General features: G+C 34.4%; 3 protein-coding genes across 6 annotated transcripts; all 3 read left to right on the top strand.

The window, feature by feature from the left end:
* The first annotated feature begins 45 nt into the window (after positions 1-45).
* On the top strand, positions 46-6,049 carry LOC111697156 (putative inorganic phosphate cotransporter). Of its 4 annotated transcripts, XR_002764238.1 has the most exons (14): positions 46-150; positions 272-289; positions 933-1,021; positions 1,347-1,480; positions 1,699-1,798; positions 1,980-2,114; positions 2,822-2,914; positions 3,219-3,377; positions 3,728-3,894; positions 4,091-4,175; positions 4,438-4,602; positions 4,721-4,885; positions 5,216-5,556; positions 5,648-6,049. XR_002764238.1 is itself a non-coding variant. In XM_023467056.1 (13 exons), the coding sequence occupies exons 1-13, from the start codon at positions 65-67 to the stop codon at positions 5,362-5,364; spliced, it is 1,545 nt and encodes a 514-aa protein (XP_023322824.1). In that variant the 5' UTR covers positions 46-64; the 3' UTR covers positions 5,365-6,049. The 4 variants fall into 4 exon arrangements, 3 of the variants coding, with proteins under 3 accessions (XP_023322824.1, XP_023322825.1, XP_023322826.1); XM_023467056.1 differs by having other exon boundaries at positions 5,216-6,049; XM_023467057.1 differs by lacking the exon at positions 272-289 and having other exon boundaries at positions 5,216-6,049.
* Positions 6,044-10,879, top strand: LOC111697159 (proteasome subunit alpha type-5). The gene is made up of 8 exons (XM_023467062.1): positions 6,044-6,126; positions 6,640-6,768; positions 7,691-7,770; positions 8,442-8,597; positions 9,167-9,278; positions 9,599-9,664; positions 9,790-9,867; positions 10,608-10,879. Exons 1-8 carry the CDS (start codon positions 6,058-6,060, stop codon positions 10,644-10,646), a joined length of 729 nt encoding a protein of 242 aa, XP_023322830.1. The 5' UTR covers positions 6,044-6,057; the 3' UTR covers positions 10,647-10,879.
* LOC111697164 (small integral membrane protein 12) lies at positions 10,773-12,378 on the top strand. The gene is made up of 3 exons (XM_023467068.1): positions 10,773-10,968; positions 11,616-11,679; positions 11,929-12,378. Exons 1-3 carry the CDS (start codon positions 10,797-10,799, stop codon positions 12,053-12,055), a joined length of 363 nt encoding a protein of 120 aa, XP_023322836.1. The 5' UTR covers positions 10,773-10,796; the 3' UTR covers positions 12,056-12,378.
* Positions 12,379-14,358: the final 1,980 nt, after the last annotated feature.

Here is a 14,358-nt window from a genome sequence, read left to right as displayed (position 1 = left end):
TGAAAGGATGGTTGGTTAGTATGGAACCGTCTAGTTCTCCGTGTACGCAGGTCAGCTAGGATTGATGAATTCGGATCCGGAGATGTTTGTCCGGAACCGTAGTTCCTCTGAGGAGAGAGGACAAGAAGAACCCATTCTACAAACAGAAAAGTAAGTTATAATTAGTATGGGAACTACGTTATATACTTAAATATGAAGTGCTTTAATTAGAAATTTTTAACTTACAAAAAATTTACATGAGCTATTTATATTCTTTGTATTTAATTTTTAGCATTCAACGGATAACAAGGTAAGGGCAGAGATTTGTTTAAGGGACTGTCAGAGTTATTTTAAATGGCCTTCCATTTACGAAAGGGATTTGCCTGATATACAACAGTACCATTTAAACCCTTACCTGATTAATTATCTTCAAGGTAACCTTTGAGTTTCTAGCATAATAAACTTTAATTCTGACAATTGTCCTACATTGTATCTGCAGTATAATTCCGCAAGTCTATTTTATATTAAAGCCACAATCGAAAATAATCAAATTTTAAAGAGAAAATATCAAATATCTCATCATTTTCATGGGAACCGTTGTAAATCAACTTAGTCACTTTTTAAATAGAGGTTCACGGAAAATAACGTCTACACTCATCTACAGAATAAGAACTTTTGTTCTGTTAATCTCGGAATCTAGCATTTATTTCCATCTTATACAGACCTACAGATTATTTTATTTCCTTGATATCCTATGGGGGTCATACCCAGCAGAGATAACTTAAAATAAGGGATCAAGGTTTTACCTTCAAACTTTAAAATACCGACAGTTATCCGAGATCAAGCTTTGCAGATTAACTTTACCCTACGCAAAAGTTTCGTCTTCAGGCACTTTAGGAATAGACTTGTGTTTTTTTATTTATTTTTACAATATTATTTTTATTATGATATAGGAAGAGATGTTATCAAACCCGTCATCTGTTTGCATTTATGGGATTCCTAGGGTTTGCCAATGTTTACGCTATGCGGGTCAACCTCTCAGGTAGATTTTGAAAACTTTCTTTATTATTTTTCACTAATTCAGGGGTCGGATTAAAATATATGAAGAAATGGTTACTCTATTTACTGATGGTTGAGCTACTTCTCTAGAACTAAGACTGAGAAGTTGTCCAAATAGCCTTACCTATGTCAACAACTACTTTCTGTGTATTTAATCCGACCCTAAAGTACTATACATAAGTTTTCTACAGAGTAAAGATGCAACCAACAAATTTTAGTATATATGTTATAGTTTATAATTATGTGTGAGAAGCTCGGTTGGAGGGTGTAACAAAGCAATGGATTTTATAAAATGATTTCAATTTCAGTGGCAATAGTAGCAATGGTGAACAGTACCGCTCTAGGAAACGGTTCTTCAATCAGTAATAATACTTGTCCTGCACCATCTACCCCCTCCTCTCATACTACTGACGGTCCATTTAATTGGAACGAAAGGGACCAGGTAGAGAGATTCATTTAGTACATCCATAAACCAGTTCAAATAAATCGATAAATCAGAAATCGTAACAAAGGAATTAATTATTTTATTTGCTTGTGATGAACATTTTTCTCGGCGGTTCGGATCCATCCCATTTGCTAGATTGGGATGTTTGTTTTGGAATTAGAAAGTTTCATTTTATGGTTGGTTCTTCCGGACTTTAATAAATAAAATTATTTAAGGGTTTAATCCTTGGTGCGTTTTTCTACGGTTACGTAGTGACCCAGTTGCCTGGAGGCCGGTTAGCTGAGATCTGGGGTGGCAAGTGGCTCTACGGGATAGGTAAAAGAAAAAAATTATTTCTGAAACGTAATTTTTCTGGAATTTATTTTACAATTGAATCATTATAATCTTTATAAGCCTTTAATAAATTCCATCGCAACCCGACTTATGTTTTTTAACATAGTGTCTAGTGTCGACTCTTATTTCACTGAACGCTTTCTATCAATGATAATGTGTTCAGGTATCCTGGTGACCGCTATATTTACAATGCTGACCCCTCTAGCTGCTAAAACTAGTGTCTCTCTACTTACTGCTGTTAGGGTTCTAGAGGGTCTAGGGGAGGGAGTCACATATCCAGCTATGCACGCTATGTTATGTAAGCTTTAAAGCGAATTCATAATCTCCTCAATTCCCTTGAATTAGAGGCACCCCCCCCCCCCCCAACCTCCTACCACAATGTAAGAATCTTTTATTTGGTCATGTCCAAAGTTTCATGTCATTTATTTACCCCTATAGTACGTTATAGTACCTAAATATTATCTTTTGATTTGATTTCTTTCAAGAAGAATTTGTTTACTATATAGAAAAGCAACTGCACTAAACGTGTGGACACGATGCTTTATTTTTTCTTACTTTTCATTTATTGACAGTACAGTCCTTTGTTATAACACCTAGAGAGTATCTATTTATAGTTTGGCTAAATGGACTCCTCCGAATGATGCATTTATTTAGCCAAATGGATTTCTCTGATTGATATATTAATATAGCTAAATGGAATCCTCCAATTATTGCAATTATTTTGCTAAATGGACTCTTCTGAATAATGAAGTTATTTAGCAAAATTTACTATTCCGAATAATGCATTTTTGTAGCTAACTGGACTCCTCCGAATGATGCATTTGTTAAGCTAAATGGAATCTTAAGAATCATGAAATTAATTGGGCTAAATTCACTCCTCCGAATATTACATTTATTTAGCTAAATAGAATCAACCGAATTGTGCATTTATTTAGCTAAATGTACTCCTCCGAATAATGCAGCTATTTAGTTAAATGGACTACTCTAAATATTGCATTTATTTAGCTAAATGGACTCCTCCGAATGAGCGAAGTAAGATGGGTAGCCGGGTCTACTCAGGTTCTCAGTTCGGGACAGTTATTGCTCTCCCACTTTCAGGTATCGTAAATATAAGGAAAAAGACAGTGTAAATTCCGTACAGTCGTCTCTGAAGTTTCTTATGTTGTAAGTAACTCTGTAGTTCAACCTTTCTCATGCAACTTCCTTAGAATATTTTACTTTTAAGCTCATGATTTTAGCGCACATTTTTTTCCAATCCAACTGACGTATTAGTTTCGGCGGCTAGGAGCGTCGACCCCTATTTCATTGAATGATTGGTTGTCCTTTAATAGTAATAATAATAAGAAGAAAAAACTTTAAAATGTTTAGTTTCAGTAAATGTAAAGATTTATTTAATGTTTAGGATATCTTGCTGATGAGTTTGGTTGGGAGTCAGTATTCTACGTGTTCGGTGTATTGAGTTTAATCTGGTTTCTAGCCTGGGCTTTCCTAATATCCGACTCTCCAGATACACATCCAACTATATCCAGAGAGGAGAGAGATTATATTAAAAGATCTATTGGTAAGCTATCTTCTATAAAACCGTCCCTATTGTCCGATTTCTTTGATTTAACTTTATTTTTAAGTAAAGTAAAATGGCCTTTTAATTTTTGGATTTTCTCAAAGGCAAAGAAATTTAGTTTTTATTTCCGTTTTAACTTAAAAATCTATGCTAATTTCTTACGCGACTTTTCTTTGTTATCCTAGGTTTAGTGTTATCTCCATAAAATTCTCTCAGATTAAGGTGAAAGTGAACAGAATAAAATCGTCAGTTTTAAGTTGAATTTACAATCGGCTCAAGCCAATATCATGGTGTATTATAATCCCGAGTTGATTTTATTATTATTTTGAAATCAATAACACCCTATCCAGGTTCTGCCCGCAGTTCCGTCACATTATCTGTCCCCTGGAAATCTATTCTGACCTCTGTACCTGTCTGGGCCCTTGTGGTGACCCATATGGCGCAGAATTGGGGATTCTACACTCTACTCACAGAACTACCAACATACATGAAGAACATTCTGCATTTTGATATCAAGGTGGGCGTTATAGTTCATGTGCTTGAAAAAATGGTTATAGATTATTTGCTTAATGTTAGATATTATGATACCCGAGAATTTGTCGAGGAGGGGCGTTACATTTTTTTCGGTAAATGTGGATGGGGGGGGGGGGCTTAACACCCCCCAGAGAATGCCTCTGATAGTGTTATAAAGTTTAATACAATGTCATTATTAGGCGAACGCGTTTATATCTGCCCTACCATACTTACTGATGTGGCTGTTTGCCTTGTTCATTAGTTTTCTTACAGATTTTACAATAGGTAAGCTTATCCGAGTAAATATTTAGACTTGCTTTTCTAAAAGATTCTGGGAATTAAACAAGTTAAAGTCTTCAAGAACAGAGACGTATTTTTAGTACTTGATACAATCTGAAAAACCATTACTCATTCGGTACTTGAAACTCCAGTCTAAGAAACACGTTTGCAGCAGGGTTGTTACAATATAAAAGGTACAGACTGAAAACCTAAGTAGGGAGTCCGAGCTGAAAGCAATTCGCCACTGTTTTGATTTGATTTGATGTAGACCACAACCTGTTGAGCCGTAACTCTGCCCGGAAAGTGTTCAACTCTGTTGCGTTTATGCTGCCCGGCCTGTTCCTGATCCTAGCAGGGTACTCAGGCTGTAATGTAAACACCACCATCGTCTTCCTTACCTTGGCAGGAGGGATCAACGGAGCTCATTATTCAGGTGGGTTTTATCATGCAAAGTTGGAATTTTTTTAGCGAACACGTTTTATCAATATTGTTTTTCTTATCATATTCAGATCCGTCTAGTAGATTTTGTATTTTATACTAAATATGTCCAGGGTTTATGAGCACACATCTTGACATGTCTCCCAACTTTGCTGGAACCCTGCTCGGGATAACCAACGGCTTCGCCAACATCATGGGGTTCTTAGCCCCCGCCTTCACGGGATACATCATCAACGGTCACCAGGACTTGAGTCACTGGCAGTTGGTCTTCTTCGTAGGTAATCATTTTTAATATGATGGGAAGGGTCTTAAGAACTAAAGGTAAAATCAGTAAAACAAATAAATATATCAACTGGTTGTTTCCTGTAAAATGTTCAACTTCATCTTTGCTGATGTTCGTTCACTTAATAGAAAAAAATTGATTATTTAGGAATAGTACAGTGGATAATTCCTATGGCCCATTTTAAATCTCATCGATTTGTTTCTACACATTTAATATAATAGATCTCTCCTGTTATTCCTGAACTAATTACCCATTAAGTCTCCAAGTGGGGGGGAGGGGGGGGAAGTTATATTATTTCTAGCAATTTACGTCTGGACATTTTTAGCGGCTCTGGTGTATTTTGCTGGGAACGTTGTGTTTGTTGTTCTGGGGAGTACGAAGGAACAGCCCTGGAACCATAATCCAAGTAATCCTGGAGATAGGAACCAGGCAGATTATGAACCTATCTCTACATCAGATATGGAGTCGGACTAAGCTGAGGCACCGGGCTCAAATTTATAATTTGGAGCATTATCAAAAAATTGAACGTAAATTTAGCATAATCTTGATTTTATAAATCCGTCCGTTCAAGTTTTCAAATTCCAATATGTTGTTGGATATGATGGCTAGCTTTACATGAAATTTATTAATTGGTTTGTTATTGTTATTCCTGATTTTCTTATAGTGGTAATTGTATCTACATATTGAGAAATTTATAATATTCATTAGTTTTAAGCTTGAAAATTTAATTCTTTTTATATAGATAATTCATTTTGAGCTTAAAACCACACAAATGTTGATGATAAAAGATAAACTTTATTATTTTTATAAGATTTTATAATTGGTATATTTTTATATACATATTGTAAGTTTAATTGTAATTTTGAGAGCTATTAATCTAGATTAAGAACAGTTTGTTCCCAGTGGCATTTTTACTTTTGCATTTTATAGATCTGAATTTTCAATAGAGTATTTATTTATTGACAATAACTTGTTATTTACACATAATAAGATTAAATTTACAGTTCTCTTGAGTTTAGATTTAATGCCATTGCTTTCAAATTTAAGTTCAGTTAATTTTGGAATTGAGTTTAAGCTTAGAGGTGCTAATTCTGGCCAGACTGGTACGTTTTTAGTCTAAATATCGTATATTGTTTGATTCATAATGTTTATTTTCAGATCTTCAAAATGTTTCTTAACAGATCAGAATATGACCGTGGACCAAATACATTCTCTCCGGAGGGACGTCTCTTCCAGGTTAGTTTGCGGTTTTCTTTTATGATGCATCATGCTACCGGTCTAGACCATGGCACGGCATCAGGAATGTACTGATGGGCACTTACTATTTGTGGAATTAGTTTTAATAAAAAATCATGAATCCCCTTACTCTCCTATCTTTCAGTTAATTTACTACTGTTTTTTTCTGCCATCCCTGCAAAGTATGATTTGATTTGATTTTGATTCTTTTGCTTTCGCTTGAATTCCCAAAGTGTCTCTGGAACTGTGTTTTATTTTAAGCATGTTCATTGTAACTGTTCTTACTTAAGTTAAAGGATTTAGACTTTTAGATAAACCTGATGTAGAAACCTTCCATATTTGAATGACCTCAAAAACATATTGCATAGCCTCGGTACTTAAACCGTGTCTATTTCAATTTAGTTAATTCAGTAGATAAGCACTCCGAATCGGATACAAGAGAAAATATCCACGTTAATGATTTTCTTTGATAAATTACTAAGATTTTTTTAACTAAAATTTAAACTGTTTAAGGTCGAATACGCTATTGAAGCGATTAAGCTTGGATCCACAGCTATTGGAATCCAGACCTCAGAGGGTGTTATCCTCGCAGTTGAGAAGAGGATAACCTCACCTCTCATGGAACCAACCTCTATAGAGAAGGTTAGTGACTGTCCTTCTTCAATGTAACTAATATCTTGCCTCAAAATTGTAATTTTCTAAGTAGATCGTATTCATATTGGGGGATTGATCAATTGATGGATCGATTTTGTTCCTTGATTGATTATTTAACAATGTAGTCAGATTGCAGAGATGGATCAATTGATGGATTGATCATGTTATTTGATTGATTATTGAATTGTATTCAGATTGTAGAGATGGATCAATGGATGGATTGATCATGTTACTTGATTGATTATTGAATTGTATTCAGATTGTAGAGATGGATCAATGGATGGATTGATCATGTTATTTGATTCATTATTGAATTGTATTCAGATTGTAGAGATGGATCAATGGATGGATCATGTTATTTGATTGATTATTGAATTGTATTCAGATTGTAGAGATGGATCAATGGATGGATTGATCATGTTATTTGATTGATTATTGAATTGTATTCAGATTGTAGAGATGGATCAATGGATGGATTGATCATGTTATTTGATTGATTATTGAATTGTATTCAGATTTTAGAGATGGATCAATGAATGGATTGATCATGTTATTTGATTGATTGTTGAATTGTATTCAGATTGTTGAGATGGATCAATTGATAATCGATTATGTTACATGATTTATTGCTTTAGAATGTATTTAGATTGTAGAGATGGATCAATTGATGGATCTGTTTTGTTCCTTGATTCATTGTTAAACAATGTATTTAGATTGTAGAGATAGATCAATTGATGGATCTGTTTTGTTCCTTGATTCATTGTTAAACAATGTATTTAGATTGTAGAGATAGATTAATTGATGGATCTTGTTCCTTGATTCATTGTTAAACAATGTATTTAGATTGTAGAGATAGATCAATTGATGGATCGATTTTGTTCCTTCATTCATTGTTAAACAATGTATTTAGATTGTAGAGATAGATCGACATATTGCCTGTGCGTTCTCTGGACTAACTGCAGACTCTAAAACCCTTATCGATAAAGCCAGGTGAGTGAACAGAATTTCAGATCGAAAACTTGAACCAATTTTACAAAATTAGAAATTTTCGTTCATGAAAAAACTTCCAACATCAGATCATGAAAATTTTCACCTAAACAAAGAAAGTCATGACTTCAAGTTCAGACACTGTTCTGATTGAATAAGCTTATAAAACAACAGTAAACTATCTTAGCAATATGGGTCTAATTTCGTCGTCTGCTGGATCCTGGTTGAAAAAAAGGTTAAAGCAATAGAAAAGTACTAGGCTGAAAAACCAATGTTCAATAAGGACTAGAAAATCCATTCTGAATCTTGGCTGTTGTTGGGAAGGTAGTTGCCTAAAGGAGGTATGTGCGCTTGCAGCGTTGAATTACAAGAAAGAGAGAGATTAGCATATATTTAGGGTTCGGTTAGGTTACGAGTTGCGAAACTTCCTGGGCCGCGCGATGCGGCTTGCGCAAACTAGAAGGGTGGAGCGCCGCGGCTAGAACTGGCTTTCTTTATGTCTTGTAATTCAACGCGGCATGCGCGTAACTCCTGGGCTTCTGTTTGTTGGAAAATTTTCAGATTTTTTATTTGATAAGATTTAGTATGATTTGTACAGCATGAAACTTTTTTGTTGACAATTAAATTGTATTTTATCGACACAGGTTTTCGTGTTTTATTAAATGAAATTTTAGAGTTGAGAGTCAGAACCATTGGTTCACATACAACGAGCAGATGAAGGTTGAGAGTGTAGCTGCTGCTGTGTCGAACCTCGCAATCCAGTTTGGTGACAGCGACGACGATGCTGGTGTTATGTCACGGCCTTTTGGTGTCGCCATGCTCTTCGCAGGGTAAGATTTTTACTCTTGTTATTAAGTACAAACTCGTGTTTTAGTTCTAGTTGTCGTGAATGGTACGGATTGGTAGAATATTTTCTTATTGTTATCCGGATCTGTTAAAGTTAAAGTCTCCAAAGACCGAGTTTAATTAATTGGAGAGAGGTTTCTGAACTACCTACCACCGGTTCATCTATATCTCAAGTGCTCAAGTGCTCACTGGCTTAAATCTTGAATCCCTAATTTCTAGTTCAATAAAAAGATACGCAGTTGAACCGTCTTTACGTAGTTGAACCACTTATCCCAATTTATTAAATCAGGTCCGAAATCTCTCATTAACCAATCAAATTGACAAAAAAGGTTAAAATTTTGGTCATTTTATTAAAAGTTAAAATGAATATGTTGACTTAAAAAGAAAGATTTTTATGACGTGAGGACATGAATCTCAGAACTCAAAAATGGAATTTGAATCCCCGCATTTTTTATTTTGTTGATTGTTTGAGGAATTTCTGATTGAATGTTTGAATGCGTTATTGACTTATTGACTCACTATATGACGAAGGATTGATTGATTTTTTTATCAGACATGATGAGATGGGAGCACATCTCTACCACATGGATCCTAGCGGAACTTATCTGAAATTCGACGCCAAAGCAATCGGATCCGGTAGTGAGGGTGCTCAACAATCCCTCCAGGTATAGTACCTGCTTCTCCTTCTATGTATTCAATAATCCAGTATAAATGTCACATTTGTGTGCGTCCTCAATGCAGTCATCAAAACTGTGTTCTCAAGAGTGCCTCAACGACCTCTACCTCTCTAACCGTGCGCCCCCCACTTTACGCCGTAACCGCGCCGATGTGCGTCATAATTATGAGTGCATTCTTTGTGTTGATCGTGCGTACTTTTTGTAACAGAGAATGTTAATTAATGTTGCCAGAACTGGGAACTCTTGTATTGTGGATATCGAAATCAAGGCTAGTTCTCCTAGTTTTGTTAATCTGCTGATTATTTTAGGAAAGCTATGATAAATCAATGACCATGAAGGAAGCAACTAAAACTGCTTTCACGATTCTAAAACAGGTATAAAACATATTCTCTAAAATACCCTTATATATATATATATATATTAGATACAATGTTCCTGATTACAATGTTCCTGATTACAATGTTTCTTATTACTATGTATTACCATGTTCCTGATGTAGGTGATGGAGGAGAAGTTGAATGAGACTAATGTAGAGGCTGCTCGTGTATCCCCTGATGGTGGTTTCCAGCTCATTAAGGTATGATTTATTCCTAATAGGAAGGTGTAGTTTCAAATGACCTACCAATTTAAAAGTTGTATGCTTGACTTACATCGGTACACTTTAAGCTTTTGCCTGCTTATTTTTATAATTATTGGTATTGTTATGATGATTATTATTATTATTGGTATTGGTATTGTTATGATTATTATTATTATCATCATTTAACCTACAGTCAATGTATCATGTCCTGAATGTATCATGTTACGTTGAGCACCTCGCCACTCCCCCAAGTCAGATTGGATTATTGAATCATATCCGACTTTAAATATTTTTAGGATTTAATGAGTGCGTCAAATATGTTAGGAGACATTAAAATGCCGGTTGATTGGCAAAATAATTTTAATGGATTGAAGTAAAAAGGAAAAAAGTCCAAGTGTCTCCGGAGAAAAAATGAATTTTAATTTTTAAAATTTGTAATATTGCCGAGTTAAAGGCTATTACAACTCTCTAATTGTGGGGGGAGGTAATATAAAGTTACTTCGGTAGTCCCATAATAAAATTAACATGTATTTAGCTGATCATATTTGAATTGGATATCCATGTTTTTCTTTCTGATTACTGTTTATTTTCATTTGCGGTTTCTCTACAAAACTGACTAGCTTCAGAAATAATTGAGAAATTATCAGAGCTTAACACTTGAAAAAGATATCAACTTAAAGTCCCTTAAACTTATTTTTATTACAGATACTAGATAATTAATAGATGAATTAATTTAGGGAGCCGAACTTGAGGATATTATCAAGGAGCTGGCTTGATCGGTCAAACTTCAGAAGTCATGAAGCGCGGTGTGATCAATAATCATCTTAAAAATTCATTGTAACTCTTTCTTTTTTATAATAAAAACACCAGTTCTAAACTCGTCGAGAATAACTTGATGTAGCTCTAAAACTATTTATTAGAGACTAATGGAGGTTAAACAGTACTTGTTTATTTTTTGTCGCCCCTTATTTAACCTCTATAGTCGAGTTTTGAACACACCAATTTCAGAGAGTAAAATGTGGCCGATTATTTTTAACGCCATGCGTACCTATGCGCCTTGGATCGTTTTACCGATTGCAGGAACGATCGGATTTATAGGTAGGTAGAACATCACAGATCAGATGTAATAATTCTTTTACGGTAACATATTTGAGATAACTTAACTGTCTGAAGATTTGAATTTTGATGCTAAACGAAGAAGTTTAGTGTAAATAAAAACATGTTGCAAATTCGAAAAGTCTCTTATTAATTAGTCGTCAAATACTTACGGGACCGTGGTCGTTAATAAGCCGATTGAAAGTGTTGGCATATTTATTTTCTGTCTTTTTATGAAGGGCTCGGCCAAGATTTCTTAGGAATAATGGACTATTGATTATTATTACTATAATTAAGTACCGCAGAGGGTGGAGAAGTTGCATAGCTATATAGGATTGAGGAGTAAGAATAGGGATGTATCAGGGATTTTAAGTAAGGTTACTTAATCTTGATGCGCTCCAATGTAGGGGAATGCTGACTTTTAAGCAATGGACACTGGACAGTGAAATCTGTAAATTATGTCACTGACTATAGAGGAGATATATGGTCTCTGTTACGTCATTTATTGATTTCACTTTTCATTGTGAGGGAGACGACATTTTCCGTACATTGGAGCGAATTAAGGGTAAGTAACCTTACTAAACAATCTTGGGCTGTAGAATAGAGCGACAGGGTTTACATTAAGTGGTTTAATAAATCTTATTTTTCAGGTTATAATTTTGAATCACTTGTTAGTGATAGGTATACACCATTTAAAGAATCAGTCACACAAAGGAAAATCAAATTCAGTTCGAACTGTCAAATGGTCAAATTGTATTTAAAAATTGAGAATAATCACCGATTCTGATAGTGTTTTTTTAAAACTTTAATGATATACATCTTAAATTTTGTGTGAATTACTAAAAATTATTTAAGATAATACAGACCGCTTATGTCTTGTATGTCCAACGTTGAGAGTTTTGATCAAATCTAATATTATGTTAACCTCTAGAACAAGATTCTGAACTTGACATGTGTTGAAAGACGAGAGGAAAGGCGACTGGACGAACTTGAGAAGGATTCTGAAAAAGTAGAATCAATTCGAGAACATTCATTCGTCCCACAGACTATTTTTGAAAAGAATGTTTCTCCGTCGTTGAAAAAAGACTGAAATCGTATAGGACTCTAGTTATCAAGAGAAGCGGGAGGAAAACCTCATGGCTCTCTTGTTTTTAAAAGTGTTGAAAAAAATAAATTTAAATCAATTATCATCCTTGACCTTCCAATCAAATTCAAGAACTATTTTTACATTGCATTCATTTGAAAAACCTTTTAGTGAACTTAAGTCAATTTATTGTCTGACTAAACTAGTTAAATAGTTAAATATTTATTTATTGCAAAATTATGTTTTTTAAATGAATATTTTTCTTTTGCAAAGTTTATAGTGTTATGTTATACAAGAGAATAATTCATTACGTAATCTTTGTTTCAGAATCGCAAGCTTGGTTTTCCTATTTTGTTAGGTAAAAGTTGAATCCGTAATTCTGTGAAATTTAAAGAAAAAGAAGACAACATTTTTGTTCAAATTTCAATATTGTTCTCTATTGTATTACCTCAAACGTTTCATGTATTTTTTCTTCAATATTCTCATAGCTTTAAAGTCCTAAAACCTAGGCGTCGCATTATTTTTGCCTTTCTAATAAATAGACGCGTTTAAATGTAACTTGTTGCATTCTTTTACACTTTTCCTGCCAAATAACTCGGTAGTTAATCCCCTTAATATTGTATCCATGCAGTATTCTGTATAATATTCCTGTAAAAATGCGGGAAATCTTTTACGCCTATCTTTATAAGGACTACGTTTTAAATCCTCATATTACGGATTCCACATGTATCAGGAGTATGTTGTGCTATGCTGTTATTCTGTCCAACTTGTGCTAATATTCTAGAGGTAATTGCAAAAAAATATAAGGTTATTTAGCAACTTTTAAATTTGTTAAATCGAAAGAATGGCCAGAATTAGTATAATTCATTTCAAAACAAAATTAGATGAATATAAAAATGATCATTTAATATGGTTGAATATGATTGAATATGGTTGAATATGATTGAATTGAATAAATATTAGACTCAAGTTTCCAATAAAAAAGATTTTTGCGGTGTAAACTTTGAGATTAAAGCTTATCAAATTTTTAAAGCAATTTTTTTAAATAGAAGATTGATTGATGATTGAATTGAATGGGCAAGGTTAAACCTTTTATACCAGGTTGAGGAAGGTTTAAGTGCTAGCTACCGATTCTCCTGTTCTACCTGCCCATACATCTACAATATCACTAAACGGATATCTAGCAGGTGAGATTTGAAACAAATATCCAGCAGGAGGGGTTAGATTTGAAAGTAACATGTTTCCAGTAGAAAGGTTAAGTGCTAGCTACCGATTCTCCTTCTCTACCTGCCCATACATCTACAATATCACTAAACGGATATCTAGCAGGTGAGATTAGAAACAAATATTCAGCAGGTGGGGAGACTTGAAAGTAACAGGTTTCCAGTAGAAAGGTTAAGTGCCAGCTACCGATTCTCCTGCTCTACCTGCCCATACATATACAATATCACTAAACGGATGTCTAGCAGGTTGGATTAGAAACAAATATCCAGCAGGTGAGGTTAGACTTGAAAGTAACAGGTTTCCAGTAGGAAGGTTTAAAATATCACTAAACGGATATCTAGCAGGTGAGATTAGAAACATATATCCACTATCTAGTAGATGAGATTAAAAATAGATGTCCAGCTAGAGGGATTAAGTATAGGTATCCAGTAGGTGGGGTTATGTGTAGATATCCAATATGTGGGGTTATGTTTAGATAGATGTTGGTTACTTTCCCAAAGGATTTTTCCCAATTGACAACTTCCCAAATAAGCAATTTCACAAGCAACACCTATAGATATCCAGTAGGTGGGGTGATGTATAGTTATCCAGTAGGAGGAATTACATATACATATTCAGTAGGTGGGATTATGTAAAGATATTTAGTATTTTGGATTATGTATAGATATCCAGTAGGTGGGGTTATGTATAGATATCTAGTAGGTGGGACTATGTTTAGATATCCAGTAGGTGGAGTTAGACTTGAAGTAACATGTTTCTAGTAGAAGGGTTTAGAGCTAGCTTCGAATTCTCCTGATATACATGCGGATATATAGCGCCGGAGGGATTATGATTAGAAACAGATATCCAGCTAGTGGTATTAGTAACAGATATCCAGCTAGTGGTATTAGAAACAGATATCCAGCTAGTGGGATTAGAAATAGATATCCAGCTAGTGGGATTAGAAACAGATATCCAGCTAGTGGTATTAGAAACTGATATCCAGCTAGTGGGATTAAAAACAGAAACCAAGCTTTTGGAATTAGAAACATGAATCCATTAGATGGATTTAGAAACGGATATCCTGGGATTTAGGTTTAGAAACA

Source organism: Eurytemora carolleeae, unplaced genomic scaffold (genome assembly GCF_000591075.1).
Source record: "Eurytemora carolleeae unplaced genomic scaffold, Eaff_2.0 scaffold128, whole genome shotgun sequence".
NCBI lineage: Eukaryota > Metazoa > Arthropoda > Copepoda > Calanoida > Temoridae > Eurytemora > Eurytemora carolleeae.
Note: the sequence above shows the minus strand (reverse complement) of the source record. Positions and strands in the feature narration are given on the sequence as shown.